The sequence below is a fragment of the Mus caroli genome, unplaced genomic scaffold, assembly GCF_978045245.1.
Source record: "Mus caroli unplaced genomic scaffold, Mus_caroli_1 scaffold_7, whole genome shotgun sequence".
In the NCBI taxonomy this organism is placed as follows: domain Eukaryota; kingdom Metazoa; phylum Chordata; class Mammalia; order Rodentia; family Muridae; genus Mus; species Mus caroli.
This window is the reverse complement of record NW_028227262.1, coordinates 132,325,549-132,351,358: the sequence shown is the minus strand read 5'-3', so window position 1 is coordinate 132,351,358 and position 25,810 is coordinate 132,325,549. Positions and strand designations below refer to the sequence as shown.

The 25,810-nt window shown below is 39.4% G+C and overlaps 1 protein-coding gene across 1 annotated transcript; it reads left to right on the top strand.

The window, feature by feature from the left end:
* Nucleotides 1-17,277: 17,277 nt before the first annotated feature.
* Nucleotides 17,278-25,062, top strand: Cav2 (caveolin 2). The gene is made up of 3 exons (XM_021165375.3): nucleotides 17,278-17,581; nucleotides 17,967-18,154; nucleotides 22,942-25,062. The coding sequence occupies exons 1-3, from the start codon at nucleotides 17,432-17,434 to the stop codon at nucleotides 23,090-23,092; spliced, it is 489 nt and encodes a 162-aa protein (XP_021021034.1). The 5' UTR covers nucleotides 17,278-17,431; the 3' UTR covers nucleotides 23,093-25,062.
* The last annotated feature ends 748 nt before the right edge of the window (nucleotides 25,063-25,810 follow it).

Genomic DNA, 25,810 nt, shown 5'->3' with positions numbered 1-25,810 from the left:
AGAACATTTCGTTTGTTCATGCTAAAAAAATGATTTAATTGATAAGAATCAAATGTTTGCAAGCAAGGAACTCTAAGTTTACTAAGAACTGGGAGGGCAAAACCATAACCAGGAAATGTTCTGTTCCTGAGGTTGATTACGTGAACTGCCCTGTGTAATCATTCATCACATTAGGACTGGGGAGATGGCTCAGTCTGTAAAGTCCTGCAAGCACAGAGAGCTGAGTTTAGATTCCTCAGTACCCAAGTGAAAGTGGGTCGCTGTATACTTTTGTAACTCCCATTCTAGGGGGACACAAACAGAGAGCTCCTTACAGGTAGTCAGACCAGCCAAAAAATGGCAACCTCCAAGTAGAGAGAAGCCCTGTCTTAAAAGTAAGATGAAGTCTCTGTCTCTCTCTCTCTCTCTCTGTCTCTCTCTCTCTCTCTCTCTCTCTCTCTCTCTCTCTCACACACACACACACACACAGACACCAGAGAGACAGAGACAGAGACAGAGACAGAGACAGAGACAGAGACAGAGACAGAGACAGAAAGAGAGGAGGGGGGCAGATGGATGGAGAGATACACAGAGACAAACACAGAGAGACAGAGAGACACAGAGAGACAGAGACAGGCACAGAGAGGGACAGATGCAAAGAGAGAGCTCAACAAAGCACCTGCACACCCCACAAAGAGACACTAAAACAAAAGCATGTGATTAAATTCATTTGCAGATAATTTTGGAGAATCGCCTTTTTCTGCAGCAGCAACAACACATCGTTAGCATGGGTCTGTGAATCTTTTCTCCTTCTGATTATTCTCTTTGATCCCCTTTCTCCAGGTTCCAGCATGCTGCATTCTCTAGACTTTAGTATAGCATACTGACTCATTTTTAAGTGTACATCCTATCTTGCCACATTAAACAAATACCTGAAGAAATAATTTTCCCCACATTCCATTGTTTGAGGAGCTTTATAGGGCAGAGCATGTGTGAGGCTCCTCCAGCCATGAAGTGACTTTGTCCTACACTCATTGGCTCTTTGTTCCATTGCATTGCTGGCCCTTTGCTGGCCCAACATTCTGCAGAAGATCAGAAGGTGGAAGAAGGATGCATCTTGGTTTTATTCACAGAAACCAACACTACTTTTCCCATTTCTAGGCAGCTTCGGCATTCCAGTCACCAGCCTCTCTCCAGATTCTAAGCCAGTGGCCGTTGATGTCCTCATTGCTATTGTTGCTTCTCCTGGAAAACAGCCTCACATGACACTCTACCCATTTCCTTCCAGGACACAAAGCCCCTGTCTCCTTTTTCATCCATGAAGGATGCCTTCTATCTGCCAAACACATCATGAGCCTGAGCTCCAGATGAGAGCAGACAAGTGCTAAGTCACAAGGAAGCCTAAAGAGGAAAGAAAATTCCACTTTGTCCCCTGTTCCGTGATGTATGGAAGTGATAAATTCAGGTCAAGCTATAAACAGAAGCCTGTATATGGGTGGACAGTGTAAGAGTTAAAAGCTGACCATATTTGGCCTGAAAAGACGAAAATCCTTTCCACAGCTGAAGCTTTGTTTCTTGGCTGCCAAATCAAGCATTGCAGTCTGCTTACCAACTCGCAACACTCACAATGCTCAAGTAGCCGGTTTCCTGACATTCTCCCCTTGCCACAATTGAGGCATAACTAGGATTTTTTCTTTTAATGTTAAAATAGAATTTAAAGTGTTTTAAAACATATTAACCAAAAGAAGCATTAAGTGATGAAAATCTTGTGTCAGTGGAGTCTCTGGGAGTTCTCTAGTTAATAACTCGTCAGGCACTGAGATTTCTGTTTAATAACCCATGTCTTCTGGAAGCAGCATTGTGTACCCAAGTAGGGTACCTCCACTCAAACTCCATTCATTCATTCATTCATTCATTCATTCACTCATTACATTTTGTAATTAGCTTAGAAGGTAATAGATATAGATTTCCATAAGGTTTTCCCCACACATCCTTGGTTTGGTTAAGCCCTTCCTCCCTGTCTTGTTCCCATTCCCACTTAAACTTTTACTCTCCAGCATTAATCCTGTTTTCCTTCATATTGCATGTGTTCTACTGTCCTCTCTAGATATAATTTTTAATTGGATTTAAGACGGGTTTCCATATGGCTTCTTCCGATCTGCTGAAGTTTGGTTAACATAACCCTCCTCTCTCTTTCCTTCTACCCCCACTCTTTCCTTGCTCCCTTGTTTCTACCCTGACTGTTCCTCTCCTCTACTTTTGCTATGTGTATTATCTCCCACTCCTTTCTCTTAATCCACCTGCAATATTGTCCCCTTTCTAGTTTACTGACTTCCACTCATACTCTAGGTTAAGCATACAAAAACAAAAAATTCAAAGCTAAGACTCACATAAAAGAGAAACCATACAGTGTTTGTCTGAGCCTGGAATAATACCTCACTTGGTATAATTTTCCCATTTCATCCACTTCATCCTGCAATTTTGTCATTTCAGTCTTTTTTTTTTTCAGCAGTTGGATGAAATGCCATTGTGTACATGTTCTGCATTTTCCTAGCCCCATCATCAACTGATGGGCTTCTGGGTTGATTACAGTCCCTGGGTATTGGTATGAGCATATTGCTGGGAAATGCCACTTGATTTGATTGCAAGACAAAGAGAAATTAATCTCGGACTGGGAAACATCCTGCTAACTAGCTTTTGTGGTAGATATAAATTTGCAATAATGAAAAGTTTATGATTAGGATTGGGAAAATGGGCTCAGTGAAAATAGCAAGAATAAGTAGCTGTGAGTGCTTAGCCCTAGATAGAACATCTGTATGAACCTCTGCAATCCACGGTGCAGGGAACATCTCTAAAGAGATCATGGAATGAGTGTAAGATAGGAAGGATAGGGAGTGTACTCTGAAACACTGTCTTCTGTGCATAACAGTGTCCCATGTGTAACACACCTTCAAGGATTTCCTGCACAAAACCAAGCCAGTCAAAATCTCAATGTGGTTGGGATAGGAGCACAGGAGGTTGATTCTAGGGAATGGAGAGTCATTTCCTGTGGGGTTGTCACCAGTGATAGGTTGCCCATGCTCCAAGGGAATGAGCCCACACCCATCTGTCCTGTGCAAATAGGAAGCGCTAAGTGAACTCAGTGGGAGATTAAAAGAGAAAGAAAGATAAGATAAAATAAAAGGTGAAGCTAGAAGTAGGTAGGGATATGTTGGGGGCAGTTGGGGGAATAGGTGATATCTAAACACATTGTACAAAATTCCCAAATCATAAGTGAAACAATAGCTTCAGAAGAAAGAAAGAAATGCTAAACGTCGCTCAGGAAGCAATTGAGAGCTCTTAAGTCTTGAATAGCAGACTTGGTGCAGCCATCACTGGAATCTGAAGGATCAGTATGAGGTCAAGGCTAGCCTGGATTACATTTCCATGCTTCTCTAGGATAGAAGGAGACCCTGTCTTTAAAGCAACAACAGCAACAAATCCTGTCTGTAGAGTCTGTAGTTGAGGTTACAAGGAGTCTGTGCTCCAAGATCCGGGAGCTGCATGTTCCTCGGCTCGCTGGACCCCGCCAAGGGTTTTAGATATAATCAGCTCCCAAATTAGTGTCAAGAATAGAACAGAAAGGAAAGTAAGCTATATAAAAAGAAACTGGAGGGGTTGGGAAGAAGTCCACAGTAATAGCCTTCTTCCTTCTTTAATATCCTCTGAAAGGGTTTGGAAGGAGGCATGTGCCCTTTTGTAAATGTCTAAGTTGACAGAAAATGTCATCTTGACTACCATTTAAATGGCCTCATGGAATGTAATTTCCAGAATAATTATAAATACTAAGAATATTCTGTTAAATGTAGCCAGTGTGATATAATCATATAAATTTGATGCTACAACCACGTATTTTATATGAGCAAATGTATCACAACATTTTTAATTGGCAATAAGTTGCTTGGTCCTTTATTTCTCCTGAAAAAAATTACTCAATATAAGTTCTAATTACAGACCCTTCAGACATGATTGTTGTTGTTGTTGTTGTTGTTGAAGTCAGGGTATCATTCTATTTTAGACAAGCCTGGAAGACACTATATCAACCTCCCAAATACTGGGATAACAGACATGTGCAACAGACAAGGGTCACATAATAAGGGGCAAAAATGATCTTGTACCAATAGCAGAAGTACATTAGCCATAGAATAGATATGATTGGGAAGGCTGTTCATTATAACTCAACTGATGCATTATAAATCTAACAGAAAGGCACACTGGGGGATATTATATGAAAAGACGTAAGAAATTCACAGGGAAGGAAATATTTCAGGATAAAACTCCTTTTATTTGAAAGTCTAAATGGCATATATAGGCAAATGTCTCATATCAAAAATAAAAAATTATAATCATCCACAAAGAACATGTAAACACCATCTCACATACGCTAGTATGTGTACAGAAAAGACACATTAAAATATGCAGAAGCAGGAATTCTCAGACACTCAGTACATAATGAACAATGAAAGATACCATTGATTCCAAAGACAGCCTTCACCTTCTTCAAAGATTAAAATCAAAGTACCTGAGGGTCCAACAACTCCAACCTACCATTAGGTCCAGGTGCCATGAAAACACATCTACACAGGAAACTGCACACAAGGGTTCAAAGTTGCATTAATCATAAACAATAAAGCAAAATAATTCAAGTTTGCATTAACCAATGATGAGAGAACAGGATTAAGAGTGACAACTATTCAGGAACACAGAGGGATAGGGCTGGCTTGGCTTTGTGATGCAACAAGCAAAATTGTGGGAAACTGTGACAGACATAAAAGACCACGAATTACATGATATCATTTATATTAAATGCCCAGAGTAGGCAAATGACGATGCTGAATGGCACAGGAGACAATAGCTAACAGGTACAGAGTTTCTTCAACGGGTAATCAAGATGGGCTCTGTAAGCAACTAAGCAATGGAGCCACACCATTAATACATTTCAAATTCAGTTGTAGTAACAGCTATATAGTGTTACAAATATCCTGAAAACAGTTAAATCATGTTACCTGGTAACAAATTATCTTGTAAATGAAGATTTTTATCTTAATAAGATATTATTTTTAAAAAAAAGAAGCTAAATAGATCTATTATTTTCTTTCTCTTTCCTCCTTCATCACATGTGATTGGGTTTACTGTAGAGAAAAGTAACAGAAAGTCGAGTTGGGTAAAGAAAAGGGTTGGACAATAATAGAATTAATGTGGGCCTTTGATCCTCAGGCCTTGGCATCATGAATCCAATAGATTTTTTTTGCACCAAGAAGTTAATATTTTGAGCCATTTCCATGTTGTAGAGCCTCCAGAATGTTTCATAGCTCTCTCTCTCTCTCTCTCTCTCTCTCTCTCTCTCTCTCTCTCTCTCTCTCTCTCTCTCTCTCTCTCTCTGATTGTGGTGGAAGGCTTCTCATAGCAGCGTGGCCACTTTATGACATCAATAAACCCATTGGTGGTGAGGACTCTTTTCAGGGTCCTGTATGTACTTTCCATGTTTCCTTTCTGATCCATCACAGAACTGACTATGAAGTGCAGTTGTTTGATATAAGAGGCCTTGAATTCAAACCCTCACTCTTGAGGACCTATAGACTGCAGACTCAGCACTTGAACTCCAGGACCACTGTTATTTTCCGAGTAGATCCCAAGCTCCATTTAGCACATTCTTTTAAACTTTGCAAGGTATAGACCTTATCTTGACTCTTTTGGTTCTTGGTTTTCTGAAGCAGTTCAGAGCTATTCAAAAGAACCTGCAACCATGTGAGTGACTTGTCAGTGTTCCAGGCCAACCCACTCCTCTCAGAAAGGCAGGCACCAGCCACACTGGGTTAGAACAGTATCTACCTGCTTCCCCTCACTTTCCTTTTAGAACTATATGCCAAATAAATCCTTTCCTCTCCAGATTGCCTTAGTCATGGTTTTTTTATGATAGTAATAGAAAGCCTAATTAAGACACAGTTAAATCATATTATCTGCTAACAAATTACCTTGTATATGAAGAGTAACAATGTCCTATTAAATTCTCTTTAAAAAAAAAACTTATTCTATCTTTTTTACATCATCAATTTAAAAAGTCAATGATCCTAGGCAGTACCAGTACACAATTTACTTGGTATTTTCCTTCTGAAATATGTTCTAACCACACTTTGAAATTATTTCTAGTTTGTATAGACTACCATAACTCCCATAGCATCATATTATCCCTAAAGTAAATTGATGGCCATGTTGGACATCAGTGGGAGGAGAGGCCTTTGAGACTGAGGGTGTTTGATGCCCCAATGTAAGGGAATGCCAGGGTGGGAAGGCAGGACTGGGTGGGTGGGGTATGGGTTAGGGGGTCTCAGAATGGGAAACCTGGAAAGAGGAAAACATTTGAAACGTAAATAAAGAAAATATCCAATAAAAAGAAAAAATAAGGAAATTGAAACAAGACTATCCAAGATAAGTCTAGTATTTGGAGACAGATTACAGGACAGTGTTTGAGAATGACCACTCACATCCAGGGAATGAATGATTTTGTTCTTTGTCTTCAACTGTTTCCTGAAGCATAATCAACACCTTCTCATGTGCCGAAACAAAACTGAAGCCCATCACAGAAGGAAACATGCTTTAAATACCATATGACAAGGTTCCATTCAATTGCAGGTGATACTTGACTACCTGGGCCCTGAGCCAAGACATTGGGTTTACACTCTGGACCTAACATTGAATAACCATAGAATATTTGCCAAGTCCACAAGCCCTTCAGAGCTTCAGTTTTTTTGTATGGGTACAATAATCTCCTGATACACTGAATCCTTTATAAGGACAAATGAAACACACTCAGAGAAAGAAAAACATAAATGATACATATTATCTTAGTTAGGGTTTTACTGCTGAGAACAGACACCATGACCAAGACAACTCTTTTTAAGTACAACATTTAATTGGAGATGACTTACAGGTTCAGAGGTTCAGTCCATTATCATCAAGGTGGGAACTTGGCAGCATCCAGGCAGGCATGGTGCAGGAGGAGCTGAGAGTTCTACATTTTCACCTGAAGGCTGCTAGGAGAAGACTGGCTTTCAGGCAGATAGGATGAAGGTCTTAAAGCCCATGCCCACAGAGAGACATTTACTCCAAAAAAGACAAAACTACTCCAACAAGGCCATACCTCCTTATAGCTCCACTCCCTGGGCCAATCATATTCAAACAACTGCACATATGTTAGGAATTAATGAATTAGTTGCAGACTTCTGAGGCCATATTGTTAAGGTTAATTTTATTCACCTTGAAGAATGCAAAAATAAAAGTAGTGAACTAACACCCACAATGGTGCAACTCTAATCTCATATTATTTCTTCTATGTCATAGTTAGTAAAGTATTTCTTCTTTCTTGATCTCCTGAACATTCCTACCCCTTTAAGACACACAGATTAGAGGATCCAGTATTCCTGTCCATAGAGGAAGGTGAGGACATAGACTCTCACCACACTAGGACAGTGATGGTGGCAGGTTCCCCAGGACAATCTTCATGCAAGTTGGTTATCTGATACAGTTGCCGAATGTCACTTTTCATTTTCAAAATCTAACACTAGATTAATACCTTGAAGGTTAATCAAAATAATCCAGGCTAAGACACCCACTCCATTGCCACCACATCAATGCATCAAAACTGTATATGTCTAAATGCGCTACTGATTTTTACTTTCAAGTTTTGTTAGTTAAGTGAAAAGGGAATATCTATGTCTCCAGATGGCAGCCAAGAGGAGAGGAACTAGAACAAAGAGACAAGAAAGGCAAGAGAAATAGAGTCATAAATGATGAATTATGAGAGAGGATGTCCTAACTAAAAAAAAACAAATCTACTGGCTTGTAAGCTAGGCTCAAAGCAAGATGGTTCTTCTGACATTCATATTGTCTCTTCCGAGGAAGGAAGTGGGATGGAGATGCATTTTCCATTCCCCGAATGGACATTTGAGTAAAGTTGATTATTTTGGCCCTTGTGTTTTCCTATGAGTGCTTGCCAGTGAGCTGTCCATCCCTCTGCATGAATATCTGCCTCAAGCCAGCACCGGATCCTGCTTTTTATCCACCTCGTGAGTTTAATAAAATAATAGGAACTTCTCACTTTTTTCATAGTCAACCTTAATATCTTCAGTTCTTGTTGAAATATCTAATATTTTTAAATTTTTTAAAAAATCATTGAACTTTAAGCCAGGCAATGGTGGCGCACGCCTTTAATCCCAGCACTTGGAAGACATAGACAGGCATATTTCTGAGTTTAAGGCCAGCCTGGTCTACAGAGTGATTTCCAGGACATCCAGGGCTATACAGGGAAACCCTGTCTCGAAAAAAAAAAATCATTGAGCTTTAAAAATCAAAATTTTGTGTGCAATGAATTACTCTCTCTTATTGTCAAAATGAAGGCATAAGTAAACATGTCTTCCTTTAATTTTATATCCCAAATAAATGTTCTATACCTTGTCACCCCAAACAAGAAACTAGCCACATTCCATCAGTATTAGAGTGGACAAATAAGTTGCTCCTTGATCGTATGTCACACTACATAGCGATGTAATGAGATGAAAGATCCCCTCTGATACACAAGTCTGTGAGTGTCACAGTTATAGTTTCTGAAATAAACTAGAGACAACATAGAAAAATCTGGTGTGTGATGTCACTATGTATATACAATTTTAAGCAGAAAAATATAATGCATTATGTGAAAGTTTAGGCTTAGCCTTGCAGGAGAAGAGGAGGATGGAGTAACAGAGATGAACATGACATAGGCCTTGGGGATTGGTTATCTTCTGCCTTCATTTGAATAGAGGACATTTTCTCTGTGAAAACTCACTGAACTGCACATTTATGATTTATCACCTTTATATGCACATATAGTATGTCTAATAAGAATATGTATTGAATGCTATGTTGTTACAAGCTCCACAGATATGGGGTAGAGGCTGAGACTTACTAGTGTAAACACGTGGTCTGTGACAGAAGCTGTATCAATGATCTTATCTGAGACCAGGTTAAGCAAGCAAGATGGAAGAAGGTGGAAGCGTTAATTTGGGCAGTGGAACTAACAGACTGCTGGGTCAGTAGCAAGGAACAACTTGCAGAAATTAAAGCTGAAGCCTGAGTTTAGATTTTAACCAACAGTGTGATCAGACTGAATAGGGCTGATTTCGGGATAGAAATGAAAACCTGGTTTGTTTGTTTTTGACACATGAAATTTGAGGTAGCAAGATTATCATGTGGACATGCCTTTGAAGTTTGAAATCACTAGTCAAAACATACATTTAGAGGTTGTGAACATGTAGACGGTGTAGCTAGTGACCAAATTGGAATGCTTCACAACTCTTAAACACTCATCAAAATATATTCAACTTTCCATCAGTGACTGTGAGCAAATGCATAAGGAGACTGACATGAAATAAACACAAAACAGCATAAAAACAAGGCAATAACTCAGAAAGTGATGAAATCTAATAGAAATGCTTTAGTTGACTCTTTACAAGACAGGCATCAACTAGTACTATGGTACCTTTGTAGTGTGACATAAGCAAAGTTAATGACATTGGATTATGTCATCAGAGAAAGGACAAATTATGTTTAAAAACTAACCTCAAACAAAGTGGGAGCTGGGCTTTAATAGTTATTTTGTTTGAGAATCAAATGCAGCATTTAGATAGATAGATATAGAGACTTGCAGACTGACAGACAGATGATAGATGATAGATAAAATTATCTTTACATAGCTAGATCTTGGCATAAAATAAGAAATTTCTAAAACCGTATCTTTGGGTTGCTTTATAAACTAGCTTTTCATTGTTGTGGTATTCTAACAGAGTATAAAGGAACATGGTAGCACTCATCTAAAATGGCGGTTCTCAACTTGTGGATCATAACCCCTTTGAGGGTTGCATATCAGATATTCAGCATATCGTATATTTAAGTTACAGTTCATAACTGTAGCAAAATTAAACTTATGTATGAGACAGCATTGAAATTATTTTATGGTTGAGGGTTTCCACAACATAAGGAAAAATATTAAGGGTCATAGCTTTAGGAAGATTGAGAACCACTGGTCTCAAGTTTTCAAGTTCCTCCCTACTCTAAAATGTTGGAAATGGGACATTCTTTGATTGGGCAAAGAGACATCTTAGGAAGAAACAAACTGCAAAGGAGGACAAAGGAGGGAAGGAGAGCAGAATGAGACATTTCTATTATGGGAAGCTTTGTTTGGCTGGTAATAAAAGAACAAGAAAATAAAGAGAAACTGGGCGTGGTAACATGCGCTTTTAATCCCAGTGCTCAGGAACCAAAGGCAAGCAGGTCAGTGAGTAGGAGGCCAGCCCCGGTCTATATAGTGAGTTCTGGGACAGTCAGAACTACATACAGAAACCCTGCCTGAAAAACTACAGCAAAACAAAATAAACAATTTTGTAATATAAAGAGAGAAATAGGCAAAGCTTTTCCAATATGATAAAATAATAACTCTATTTTTGTCCCAAACATTTAGCTAATTGTACTCGACTCCTTCAGAAAATACTTTGCTTTCATAATAAAAAGCCTTCAGAACGAAGTGTCTTACGTAGCATGCCCTTTCCAGCAACATTCTGCAGATTCTACTGCTTCCAAATAAAGCAGTGCACAGTTTTTCAGGACCACAGTTGTTTTACTATCTAGGTTTATTTCCAGTGTCCTGTTTATCCAAGAGCTTCCAAGGACAATGGTTTTTAAAAGGGAAAGGCATGCTTTTTACTGAACTGTCTAACTCCCCAAAGGCATATATAGACTGACAGTGACGATCAGAAGTTCATTATTTCACAACAGAACTTCATGTTCATTCACTCTTATACAAAGGGGAAACAATCCTATTTATAAAACATTTTTTACTGCTCCCTAAAAGTTAAATGGCATTATAAATACAGGTTTTATAAAAACAAATGACTATTCCAATGAGAACTTTGGTGTTTCTCCTGATGTTTGCATCTTAATTCTCCCAAGAGTTTCCTTTTCTTCTTTACAAAAAGAAAAATATAAACATCTACCAAAATTACTTTCCAATATAATGTTTACACATTTACTAATTGGTTAACTAGGGAAACATTTTCCTCATCCAGACACATAAGAACAACAATAGTCCTCTTGGTAATATACTGTAATAGCACAAACTTCATTTTTATCTCCTTCTCTATCCAGTTCTGAGGCTGATATAAATGAGAGATTAAGAACTTAACAAGCATTTGTCAGACAGTTTGGGGGCTAACTGTGCTTTTGGGGCCCACAAAGAATAAATACAGACACCTAGATTTTCTATTTTTATGTTTTTGTGTATTCTAGAAACCTGCCTTACAACTGTATGCCATGAAGGAACAGAAGCAGAAACACATATTCTTTAAAAAAAATAAATAAGCCCTGGGACCAAAATTCTTCCCAGATATTTATTGATAGGAAAATCTAATCTACAAATTCTTCTGCCCTGTCCCTTAGCCACATCCCAGTCTTCCATTTGCTCTGTAGACTTGGCCTCCTTTGGCTCTCTGCTCACAAATGATTCTTTCATGAGCTGAAAGATGCCTAAGGGACACTAAAATGATGCTTTACCAGAGCCAGGTGGGAGCACTCTGTTCCTACCATCTTATTTTCCTATTGAGAACACGTGATGTGGTAGGATTCGAAAGGACTATTCTTGCCGTCTCATTCCCTATTTCTCATCTTTAAACTTTGAGTGTGCTGGGGCTGTCCTGCCCTTTCCTGTCTTGGCTATTCTAGATGAGACATGTTGTTTTTACAGATTGGCATTAATTCTAAATGAAAGCTGAAAAATATTTGTAAATAAGAGAACATGGAGCCTGAGGAGATGGATCCATAGACGTGATGATTATGACTGGCAACCTGAAAGGACCTAGAAATCATGAAGGATTTCCAGACACACTTGTAAAGTATTAAGTAGATTAGGTTAACTTCTAGCAAGCCTGAGAGAGATTATCTAGATTAGGTTAATTGAAGCAGGAAGATCCATCTAAACTGTGGATGATACCATTCCATGAGTTGGGTCTCAGAGTGAATAAAAAGGAGAAAGGGCTGAGCACAAGCATCCATCATTCTCTCTTTCCTTACTGTGATGCAATGTAACCAGCTGCCTCCGGTCCCTTGTACTGTGACTTCCCCACCATGGTAATAGCATCTGAGAGATCAAACTGTCCTTTAAGTTGTTCTTGTGGTATACTTGAACATGCCAAGGAGAAAGTAACCCATATGGCAAGTAAACTGTTTACTCTGCAAGCCTGAGGCTGTCAAGTCAGATCCCAGCACCCATGTGAGGTCTGAGCAGTGTGACATGCACTGCAAATATAGCCTGGGGAGGATAAGACAGCTGGACCCTGAGGGCTTGTTGGGCAGCCTTCTACCCAAAATGATGAGTCCAGGTTCTCTAAGGCTCTTTCTCAAAAGGAAGTAAACAGCAATAGTAAAAGGAACCCGATCCCAACGTCTGACCCCCATGTATTAATGCAGAGACAAGTATACCTCCACAAACATCTGCCTATAGAAACACATGCATGTGCATGCGTGCACACAAACACACAGAAAGAAGTTACTACTACTACTATTCAATACAGAGTATTAAATCTGAGTTTTGTCCAAACTAAAATCTCAAATCAAGCCCCAACAGGATGGTTCTATAGTTCACATTTTAATTAATTTAGGCTGTTGCCAAGCCTAAAAATTAGGGTTCTGTCCCTGGAACTGAATTTATGAAGAAGAGTACCAAGCCCCTCATGTTGAGCTCTGGCCTCCACTGTGTTGTGGCCTGTATATACAAAATTAATAATAAAATTATGTATCAATTAATAAAAAATTAATAAAATATTTATTCTCAAAACAAGAAAGTAGCTTCATGATCATAGTTAATACTGGGGAAAGACTAACCCACAGTTTTGCAAAAACTAGGACCCTACCTGTATATAAAGTAAATAACACTTCTTAAAAGTTTAGCTTAAAGTTAGTGCTTAGTAAAGCTTAATGAGTTCCTACTTCATGTTCCGGAAAGATAAACTATCAAAGTCCTATAAAGATGTCTTTTTAATATATACAGTACTCCAGATGTCAATGAGAGATACTCAGAAGGCTAAACAGGAAAATCCTTTACTTATGGAAAACAGGATAAAATAATGCTAAAATTAATCATCTTGCATTGTTCTGAAATGAGAATAGAATGACTTATCCAATCTCTGTCAACATGAAATGAGAATAGAATGACTTATCCAATCTCTGTCAACAGTGCATACAGAAAGCTCAAGACTGCACTGGTACCCTGCTATTTCTAAGAGCTAGGTTTTCTCACACAAAAAGTAATTCTGAATATTCTTGTGTATGACTTTTTTTGGGCAGAGAGTCCTATTTGAAACAAAAAAAAAAATATTAAGCTGTCACTAATCCCAAACAAGCTAGTCTGTCTTAATATTAAACCAGAAATTCCTGGTCATGGATGCAAGACTTTTTACAAGTGACAGGAAAAAAAAAAAAAAAAAAAAGACAGATGGCATGTAAAACAAAACAAAACCTGAGGAAACTTTCATTGAGTATCTGGCACCACTTCACATGTGTGACAGTTGAAGAACTTTAAGGACAAACACCTTCTATCTGATCTTTTAAACTTCAGGGGACAGGGTCCATTGTCAGGAGATGTCAGGAGATGGTGGAGGAAGAGGGTTAAGTGTGGAGAGGAAAAGGTATGAGAAACAAACACACATGCACACGCACGCACGCACACACATTCATGCACTCACACCCGGAGAAAACCAAAAACCTAGGGAGCTATTAATAATAACTATTAAGCTATTATTCAAAATCCACTATGCCATGGAGAGAGATCAGCTCAAACAAGAAGTAACAGTGTTTCTAAATTTCTCAAGCTTTGTTCTGTAACAGCAAAACCCTGATCAAGGCTGCTTTGTTTTTCTTCTAACAGGGACATGGATTCCTCAATTAAAGTCACCTAAAACTTGGGGAAATTATTCAATAGGTGAAATTTGCCAAAAATCCCAGAACTTAATATGGTCTTAAGATGAAATATGAAGGATCAAGACATCCCAAAATTTATCGTTTTCTAGATATAATCATCTAAACAATCCATACATTTGTGAAGAAAAGTATAGGGTGTATGGCAAACAGACAAGGTTTGGACATTGCTTCTGGGAGTCTCTTCATGGGTCTGTATATCTCTTAACTAATAACAATATTATAATGAAATATTGAATACTAATTATTTTGAAAAACTTAAAGAATAAAGTCCTTATATTTAAATTTTAAAAATAAATATATATGTAATGTTGGACAGCTTTTTTGTTTCACAATTACGAAGATGTTTCACAATTGAGAATCGGGTTTTCTAATAAATTATTAGTACAATTTCAAACTTTGTCTTAAGCAAGGGTTTATTAGTGGGCAGTGAGGCCTCGGGTTTTTTTCCTGTTCATGTGACATAGTTCAATAATGGTGAATTCCATGGTTCTCGGACTCAGAAAAGGCAGGGAAAGGTGACTTGGGTCCTCAGGGGACATTTGGCAATGTCTGGAAACATTTGGTGTTGTCATGACTGGGCAGTGTTACCTGCAGCTAGTGAGGCAGAGGCCAGGGATGTTGCTAAATGTACAGTTCTTGGGATAAGCCCTCAAAGCACAGGGTGATCTGGTTGAAAATGCCAATAATTTGGAAGTTGAGCAAGCCTCCTTTAACCCAAGTGCTTTAAATATCAAGAAATTATTTCCATGAATAACCAGTTCCATGAATAACCAAGGAGTAGAGCTGTATGTGAACAATACGGGACACTAGAAGATGTGTTTGTGATTTGAGAAGAAAACCAAAGAGAAAGACTGATTTTATTCATATGTGTATCCATAAACACATTACAATAAGCCAGAAAAGATCTTCTTTGTTACAGTGTAGTGAGAAAATGAAAGAACGAAATCCTACCCACAAATACTAATTTAGGATCAAGTTGTACTCCGCCATAATTTTAATATGACATCTAAAACTCTTATTAGAAGGCAAGATACATAATAATAGCTAGAAAAAGACAGCACCAGCATTGATTTTATATGAAATTTAACGTCTCCTTCCTTATAATTGAATGTGCTTTTGAGGCCCATTGGAGGATAATCCCGCACGCTGGAAGTTCTAGTGTGGACTCGGCCATTTGGCTGCAACATCTTCTTTAATTTTTTTCTTTCTTAGAAAATCTGTCAGTTTAGCATGAATAAGACCATCTTTGCTATGTGAATCATGCTGTTTTAATCCCCTTGAAAATAATGGTAGCTGCCATAGTCTAAAAATATTCTAATAAGATACACAAAATCATTTTATAGAAAGGCTTAAAAAAACGAATTAAAATAGTGAAGCGGGCAAGCATGATATTAAATATAAGAGTGTCATCAAGTCCCAACCCATGGTAGAGGGATATATTCAGTAAGTCAGTATGCGAGTCTTCCTCTATTGAATTCTTCATGGCATACGCCAACTCTAGACAGGTTCTATTTTCATCATGGGCTTCAGAGACAACTTTTATAAATACCTATAATTTTACAAATGAATCTTTAACTGTAACTGCCCAATTTTTATCTCTCCATGGCCTCCTGTCTCCACTGCTTGAAAACTCAGCAGTTATTTGCAATAGGTCTTTCAATTGTCCTAAGGAGGACCATGGAAATGTGAAGGTATCTGGAAGACTTGGAAGGGATGAAGCCCCAGGGCTAGATGTCCGGCCACCACCCTGACTGCACCCGTGCTTTTTCTTCCTCTTGAGAAAGATCTTACAACTTTGAGGAAATGTAAGCTTTACAAAAGATTAAATGGATCTAAACTATCTCTTCCAAACCCTGGTAATCAACACGAGGGCCTCCCCTTCAAACTCCTGCCATGGGAGGGGGGGGGGAGAAGGGGGGGGGGAGACAGCATCTAGACCCTATCTGATTCTCAGAAAGTCCGAATGAATGCAGAATGGTGAAGTGCCGAGAAAACAGTGAGTGTAAGGCCTATACCATCCCTTCGAATTAAAACGGACTTAAATAAAACCAGGAAGGAAAAGTATAAGCAGTGGGAGGGGGAAGCTTGAGTAACAGGACTCGGTGAGGGAGAGAGAAGAAGCCTCCAGGACCTGGGATTCAACCCTGTGCCATTCTGCATTACCGACATGATGACCCACACACTGCAGTGGAAGAAGATACACTCCTTATTCAACTATGCCATTTAGAGTTTTGCCTTCAAAATATGTTCTCCGATCAGTTCCCAGGTTGTTTGGTTGGTTGCTTTGTAACTTGTATTACTCCCCAAATAGCCTTTCCTTTTCCAAAGAAACCTTCAAATCCATTTCCTACAAGGGATTTGATTTGTGCAGCAGGCTCTAAAGCCGGCTGTCCAGAGCAATGCCCATTCTTTGGTACTATATTTTGGGGTCTGGGCAAGCTGAAAGCATCATTCCATATCTATACTCACCAAATTCCTATTTCCCGCAGGCAAAGTTTTAGTTTACCAGATGGCAAACTCTTTATGCCAACTCCTCCCTACTGAAGCTCTTGAGAGAATGGTCAGCGGGTTTATCCATGTACCATGACGTAGTTATATGCTTCTGTTTATGCTGCTCCTACGATGGCATTACAGATCTCTCTGCACGGCATTAGTTCCTGCAGTCTTTGAACAAAATCCTGATTTTATGGAAAATCCAAAATTAGTTGTAGTTTGGAGGCAGAAGAGCAGACCTATCCTTGGGGTATGATGGCAACAAACTCCTATAACAACTTACATAACCAACTCTGGGAAAACAAAACCAAAACGAAAGGGCTGCTGCAGTCCATTATCTGTCAACAAGGTACGCCTTAGCCTCACAATTCAGCGACAATGCTTGTTGTGAGTTGGGGACCAAGTAAAAGTTATGAATTAACATCTCATTCTCTCAGGATAGCTCTGAGGAGCAGGTGCCACAACTCTAATCCAACCAGTAGATGCATGTAGACTTCCCTAATGCTTGCCCCCTAGCACCTCCAGACCTTCTTCCAGTACACACACCTCCCCGACCAATCTGTCTGCCTTTAAGCATCCCTGTTGGGACTGCAAGCCAAGTGGCCCGGGAGGTCTGCTTTGCCCGGCTTCACCAAGCCAGGAGATGACTCATCGAGCCGGTTCCCCGGGCTCCTTGGGGCTCTGGCAAACAACTGGAGAGGTGCCCTCCCTCCCCGCAGGCCCGGCGGGGCGGGGCGGGGTTCGGCCAGCCAAGGCTGGGAGCCGGAACCGGCAGCGGGAAGCGGCCGCCGCCCGGGCAGCCCGAGGCTAGGCAGGGCGAAGCCAGGCGAGGCGGGGCTGAGCGCCACGGGAAGGGGAGGCAGGGCTGCCTAGGGACCGAACGAACGACCGAGCCACTCTTGCAACGCCAGCCACGATGGGGCTGGAGACCGAGAAGGCCGATGTGCAGCTCTTCATGGCCGATGACGCCTACAGCCACCACAGTGGCGTCGACTACGCAGATCCTGAGAAGTATGTTGACTTGAGTCATGACCGAGATCCTCACCAGCTCAACTCTCATCTCAAGGTGAGTTTCAGGCTGGGCTATCAATCACCTAGGCTGGAGGTTGCTGAGGGTCCCTTGTATGCTGCAGGAGGATGACTCTTGAACTTCTCCCCAACAGTGGGGGTTGGTCCCATTGCTAATGCTGGTTCCATTGGCACTCTGCCCTGGTCCCACAGCCTTCAGGCTCCCTGAACAGCCACACAGTGTCCAACTCCTGTGTGCCCAGTGTCACTCTAAGAAAAGCTGAAGATACTCTAGTCAGGTCGCCCTTCCTTCGGACTTCCCCTTCTTAGAGTGCTTCTGTCACCACACTCCCACCCCCACCAACTTCGTTCCCCACCCCCACCCCGACCCTATCCCGGACAGGTTGGATGACATCATGAGTCCTTGCATCTTGTCTCTGCAGCTAGGCTTCGAGGATCTGATTGCAGAGCCTGAGACTACACACTCCTTTGACAAAGTGTGGATCTGCAGCCATGCCCTCTTTGAAATCAGCAAATATGTGATGTACAAGTTCCTGACCGTATTTCTGGCCATCCCCTTGGCCTTCATTGCGGGTATCCTGTTTGCTACCCTCAGCTGTCTGCACATCTGGTGAGAGGGGACACATGGGGTAATTCTGAAGCTTAGAGAGGTTTTTGCCACCTGCTCTCTGCTCTTCCTATTTCCCAGGGCCCATTTGCAGAGAAAACGCTTACATTCGTTTCCAGGGGTAACAAGACCTGAGAAATCTGGAAGGGCAGTGTGCTTTCTTTAGAATTATAGTCCCAGCTGAGAGTTTAAACAGAAGGAAGCAAGGGCCTCTTTCCTGGGTGTGATTTTTCCTTCCATGCAGAAGGCTGAGCTGAGCGCGGAGGTGGGGTCTGGAAGGCCACTTCCTGTCATAGGCTGCTCTCTCCAGGGCCTGTTGTGACTCGTGCCTGTGGTTCTGGGCAGGTCCTTTCCTCCTTTCATTGACTTTTATTCAGTCACCATCTGTGCTTGGGCAAAACAAACATTGATCTCAGAGAAAACAGCGCTTACTTACATTCTGACCCTTGGAGAAGGGCAGACTTTAGTAAAAGAGTGCTATGAACTGAGCCACTCAAGTCTTGCTATTGGTAAACAGCAGCCATGAACCAGGGGAGACAGGAGTGTTTACAATGATTGGGTTGAACATCTACCACGAACAAATAAAATGTTAAGCTATGAAAAAAGGGGATAGGCCATTACATTATTGTTTCACTTATGAAGCACACACACACACAAATGCCATCTAGTTACAAGAAAAAGAAATATGGAAACCAGTCGAATGTTGGGATGTCTGTAAAGTTATTCACGTTCAAGATGCATCATAAGCTTTTTTAAGCACTCAAACTTTTCTTAAGGGAACTAGCCCACTCCTCCAAGAAATGTTTTTTGTGTTAAAGGTTACCCACTTCATTCAAAGAATCATCCCCAATGTCACAATAGTTCTTAAGCTGGTACTTCAAGGTGGTCCTGGTGACACGTGTGACCCTAGATAACGCCGTTTAGTTTTTCACATCATGGGGCATTGCCACATCCCAGGGCAGTCTCAGTGTTCAAAGAGTTACCCAACTTACTCCTTCTTTCAGTCTCGAGGTACACGTTGCTGTGTTAGCTCACTAGTTCTGCACACCAAGCCTATTAGGTGCTCAGTGTTGCTGAGTGAGAACACAAGCTCTTCTTCAGCTTGCCCATCACCAGGGAGGGGGATTTAGAACCAAACCCAAATGGTGAGAAAGCATGGTGAGCAACCAATGGAGGAGCTGGGAAACAAGTGTAACTTTGTGAGGGAAAGGAATCTGAAGACCAAAAGAAGTCTTTTGGAAGATAAATATAAATTCAGATGACGAAAGTATAAACAAAGAATACCAATCCAATCGCTTGAGGCTCTAAGCAGTCATCTTGAAAGGGCCAAAAGATTGCCAGAGAAGTGGAACTCTTTGCTTTCGTGTGTATGCAGGCCCACACAAGCATGTGTATGGTTATCTCATATGGGACATTCCCACATAGGTGATTTTTTTTACATGCCTAAATCAATATATAAAACTGTACATTCCAGCCGGGCTGTGGTGGCGCAAGCCTTTAATCCCAGCACTTGGGAGGTAGAGGCAGGCGGATTTCTGAGTTCGAGGCCAGCCTGGTCTACAAAGTGAGCTCCAGGACAGCCAGAGCTATACAGAGAAACCCTGTCTCGAAAAGCAAACAACAAAACAAAACAAACAAAAAAACAAAAACAAAAAAAAAAAACCCCTGTACATTCCAAATTTACTAAAATTGCCAACTGAATGACTAAATCTGTTATTTTTACTTTCAAAAACAGGAAAAGATAAAGGACCCATAACATATTGCAACATGCTAGCTTTGATGCTCTCTGTTCATTGATAACACTAGGTCTTCTCACAGCTTTGGGGGAAGAATTGACAAAAGATACGTTCTCATTTGCTAAATAGTGGAAAGATATCAACAGTACGACAATGTGCTAAATGTTGACTCCACCTGTCTTCCCTGGGAGTGGGAGGAGCTTTGTGTCTGGCTTCCACTGGTGAATCATCATATCACTTCCCTTTTAGACACACAATATGTATTATTTAACTTCAGCTCATTTCTCAAATTGTATTCATGTGAGACATTAATATTTAACTGTCACATGCTTGTCATCGGGTAGCTATGAATTGGTGTTTAACTGTTACATTTTACCTTCATGAAACAGTTATCATCAATGGATTGCATGCCCCTAACACATAAGCTGGATCGATTGCAAGGTTTATAGAAGAGTAGACTTGCTTGGCTTTTTGTTTTGTTTTTTTCTTTTCAGGCGTTTATTTTATATTTCTAAAACAGGGTGCTGTTCATTGTTAAACCACAGTTGAGAAAGTAAAAACTAAAGGGGCTTTTACCCAAGTCACAATGTCACCACCAACCTGATTTTAGATTTTTGTTTTGGTTGTTGTTATTGTTAGGACAGGAGTTATTTGGTTTATTAGCTGTTTTGTGTATTTGTGAACACGGAGCTCAATATGTTGCCAAGGTTGGCCTTGAACTCCTGGGCTCAAGCAGCCCTCATGCTTCAGCCTCTCCAGGAGCTGAAACTAGAGCTATACATCACAACAGGTAGATATCATATTCTTCACCCAAGTAAATAACAAAAACTAAATTATAAACATCTGGTTATACTGGACCTTCAGCCAAATGTTCAGATCATTAGGACTGGTGAGTTGATTTTATTTGGTACCTTGGTCAGATCCCCTTACCATTTGCCAAGTAAGTTTGCTGATCATCATAACTGAAGAAATGTCACAGGGGCTCATTTTTTTTCTGGAATGTGATGAAAATAGATGTCAGGTTACTGGAAATGCACTGTTTAGTTTCTTGTTTCCGATACAGTGTATTGCTGAGACAACACAGGCTTCAAGACACTGTAGTATAAAAACAAATAATAATCCCTGACCCCAGGCTGGGTGTCCCGTGGCAGCACAGAGGACCATAGGTTAGCCCATGTGCATAAGAAGCATTTGGTTATGCTTCAGCACATTCATTTTCAGTCTAAACTGTGTGCAGATTTAGGAGAGAAGTGAGTCACAATGTTAAGAACATAACTCAAATCCTATAACCAATGACCGTGGAACTCTCTGATACAAAGAGAATAACTTGCAGAAAATAAAATAAGCTCACCACATCCAATGAACTGGAATCTTCAAATATGGGCGATTGGATTTCAGTGAATCACAAAATGCTCAAGTGCCTTTTAGAGCCTAGAGATATAATGGGTTATGAAGAGTGAAAAGGAATAGCCTAAGGAGAGAATAGAGCACAATTTGTTCAATGTGAAGTGGATTTGATTAACAAACTTTCAGACATAAACTTCAGATATCTATTAATTTGAGGTGATTTCATTAATTTTTCCACTATGCATTCTGATTTCAAAATCCGTCTACTGATTATTATTTATTAGATAACAATACCATATGACATCTTAGGGACATAAAATAAGGCTTAGAGCCATAACTGGTTCTGTAAGATTTCTAGTCTCTTGTTAATTTGTGGCAGTGTGTGGAAGTGACATCGTGTGAGAAGCACGAAGAGTCAGAAGTGAAAAGTTGTTATCACTCACCCTTTAATCAGCTGTCTAGTTCTAAATACCTATAATTCGTGTTCTTACTAGATTGTTTCAAATATTTAGCAGTTGAAGGAAAACATAACCTAAATATAGTCTGTGTAAATGGGCACATGAACTCTAAAAACATTCATCAAACCCATAGTTGTTGATCCTGTATCCTTTGAATTAAAATCAGTAGTTACATCAGATTTTAAGAACAAACCAAGAAATCAAACTCATGCCCAGCTCTCCACCCAAGTAACAATAAAATTCCATCAAGATCTCTGGCAGTGCCAGGCATGGTGGCACACGCCTTTAATCCCAGCACTTGGTGGGCAGAGGCAGGCAGATTTCTGTGTTCGGGGCCAGCCTGGTCTACAGAGTGAGTTCCAGGACAGCCAGGGCTACACAGAGAAACTCTGTCTTGAAGAAAAAAAAAGATCTCTGGCAGAGTTCAAAACTCACAAACATTTTCCTTTTTTTTTTTTTTTTCTCAAAGGGAACATTGTTCAGGGGATTACACAAAAATTTGACCTGGGTAACTGAAGAATATTAAGCTATCTTAAGAAAAGGTATACAAACACGTGGGAATAAACATTTTCTCTTTTAACTACAGTACACAGGCCTTCTTGGTGACTGTCATTACTATGGAGAATAATAATATTCAGTCATTAATGTTGTGAATGCTGAAAACAATATGAAGCTGAACAGAATACTAAGTTCATTTCCACACAGGTCTTGATGAAAGAAAAAGTTCAGCATATAATCTAGAACGAAAGACTATCTACTTACCATGTGTTTTTGATAAATTTGAAAGTTGCTAAGTTTGTTTGTTTCAGTACATTAGAAATGCAACGAGGAGGCTCCCAACCAGACTGGCTAAGAGAGGAGCCAAAGAGAGAGGCCACAGGAAAGGCAGGCAGGAAGTAGACTCTCAGAGAAACAGGAAGTGCTAGTCAGTTAATGTTTACGGGCAGAGATCTGGCAGAGAAATAAACCTCTTTGTTTATTTTTGTTTTACCGTTTCCACCAGCATTCAACCAGCAGAAAGAATATTAATATTTATCATCTACGTGCCTGTTTATCTGTTAAACAGTGTGCTTCTTGCTCTTCTTACCATGCTGGCCACTGTCCATTTATTTTTTGTGAACTGTTAAAAGCACATTTGAGTTAAGTATTTGTATTTGTTCAAGCATGTGTGTCAGGCCCCTTACTTGGTAATGGAAATTGTTAGTGGTAATATTAACAATGCTTGTATCTCCCTCTTCCCCCATTCCAGGATCCTAATGCCTTTTGTGAAGACCTGCCTAATGGTCTTGCCTTCCGTGCAGACAATATGGAAGAGTGTGACAGACGTTGTCATTGGCCCATTGTGTACAAGTGTGGGCCGCACCTTCTCATCAGTCAGCATGCAACTGAGTCACGACTGACCACTCAGGCCCCGGGTGGGTCCAAACATTTGGATACTGTACAACTTTGTTGATGTAACACAAACTCACTACTGTTCTGTTCACTTCCCAACTGTTATAATTATTCTTAAAATGGAACCCAGATTTATCGAAGTTCACTGTCAGATCTTTAAAAGTAATGATTTTTCTCACTAAAAGCCAAGGATTCTCTATCTAATTATATATAACAAGAATTGGCAACACCCAGTGTGAGAACAGACATCTTTAGGAAAAAACATCCATTTGTAGTGATGACTTGATAATGGTCAAAGGGCAACTCCCTCAGACATTAGAGTAATTTTGTGCATAACTGCTCATGAGAGTAAGGAATTTCTTATTTTCTTTTCCTCGAGGAGTAATGTTCTTGAAGCTACTTTTACAGATATGGTCATAAGGCTAGCTAGAGGCAATACATTCCAACATTCTAGGAACTTTGTACATTAACAAAAGCATATACTTATGATAATAACTATTGAATAGTAAGACAGATAAATGTGAAAATGTGTTCCTCTGTGATATTATTAGCCTGCAAGCCTATTTAACAAGATGTTTTGTTTTTCTGTATATTGTATACCTAATGCAAGTGTTACCCTAATGAAATCGCTTTGGAGTGTGTTTTTCTTGCGTTTGCTATTGTACTAATCTCATTATATAAAGTAAGCATAGCTACCATAGGGTAACTTTCTTTGTAAGACTGTGATGTCCTATATGAGAATGTAGATAGATTCTTTGGAATGCAGTGTAAAATGTGCTGTCTATGTGTTCTCTCCAACTTACCCAGCAAATGTTTTATGACTGGGCTTCATCTGGCTGTGACCATAAGACATGTAGACATGTAGTTGTTTTGTTTACTATAAGTTTTCTTCTGAATAGTTAGAAACTTATTCTGTATTCTACATTCCTATGAATGCTTCACTTACTTTCAAGTAACTCTGGTGCTAGTTAATAATATTTTTTATGATAAAGGCTGTGTCTAACATCTAAGCACATTTTTTTACTACAGTGGCTCATATAGAGAAACTTACAGGAGAATTAACAATTGTGAGGGTTTATAAAACTGAAGTACATGTGTAAATTAAAAACTAAGATTACAAATTTTAAAGATGTTCTCTAGTATGAATCTTAAAACCCATAAAACATTATTTCCTTACTCAGTATGGTCTTTTAAAAATTGGTATGTTAAAAACTTTCTACATTATAATTACATAATATTTCAAATTTCAGAATTATTATCAAAACCTGAATGAGCATTTGCTTGAATATGCTCATGGGTGTCAAATCTTCACTGAAAGAAGATAAATTTTTTTTCAATTTTTCAATTCTGGTCATTATTATAGGTCATTGAACTGGGATTCTATTGCAGACCAGGTCAAAATATCATATTAAAAAACTAAGTGATAAAACTCATATCAATTTGATGGTAATCATAAAAGAAACATTTCAAAACAGCCTTAGGGTATTGTACCATCCTCAGTAAAAGAAGTCATAGCTTGGTAATAGCCACAAGCATCGCCATTAATGTGACTATGAAGATTGTATCACACTAGTTTCCAAGGTCAGTCTCATGCTTTATATTATTTTTGTAATTTAAGTTTTAAATGCCTGGATATATTGATTAGTCAAAACTTTAACAATAAAATATCAGTTTAATAAATTATAAGCGTCAACCTTTTAAAATAGTTCTGACAGATTTTAAGACAAATATGTATAATTATATATAAAAATCTTTAATTTCTAATATATATGATTTCCTTTTTCTAAATAGAATTGATTACTTTCAACTGAACTTTAACTGAAACTTTTCACGAATTATTTTGTCTCAAAAACTAAAATTGTGGATAAAAGGAATCAAAGTTAAATATGCAAATATGTTGATTTTGGGAGGCAGGGCAATTGGAAGTCAGAGGCAAAGAAATTCCCTTATTATCCATAATAAACATCTTTTAAAACAATGGATGATTTCATTGATTCTATTATAAATGATTTCCTTTTTCTAAATAGTATTGATTACTTTCAACTGAACTTTAACTGAAAGTTTTCACGAATTATTTTGTCTCAAAAACTAAAATTGTGGATAAAAGGAATCAAAGTTAAATATGCAAATATGTTGATTTTGGGGGGCAGGGCAATTGGAAGTCAGAGGCAAAGAAATTCCCTTATTATCCATAATAAACATCTTTTAAAACAATGGATGATTTCATTGATTCTATTAGTTTGTCTTTCTGCTGCTTATGTCGTACATCTGGAACTCAGGAGCAAGAACCTTTTCAAATAAAGTTTCTTAAAATCTCAAATAACAAGGACATGAGTTGCTGTTCCAAGATATATCTGTCAGGCTGAAGAGATGGGTAAATAGTTTTGGTGCTTGCCATACAAGCAAATTAGAGTTTTGGATTCCTAGAACCTAGATAGAAGCCATGCAAACTTGGCAGACCATTTTTAGCTCCATTATTCCAAAGACAGAGATGGGATCTCCAGGGCCAGCTGGCCGACTAGTCATATCCACAAGCTCTGAGGTCAGCTGAGAAATCCTGCCTCAGCCAACAAGGTGAATAGTGATAGAAGACTTCTGACATCAAACCCCAGGTCTCTCTGCATGCATACAGCTGTGTGCACAACCATGTACACAAGTGTGTGCACACATGAGAGAATGTGGACGCACACACTGCAAATGCACATAAGGAAAAAGAATGTTGCCCT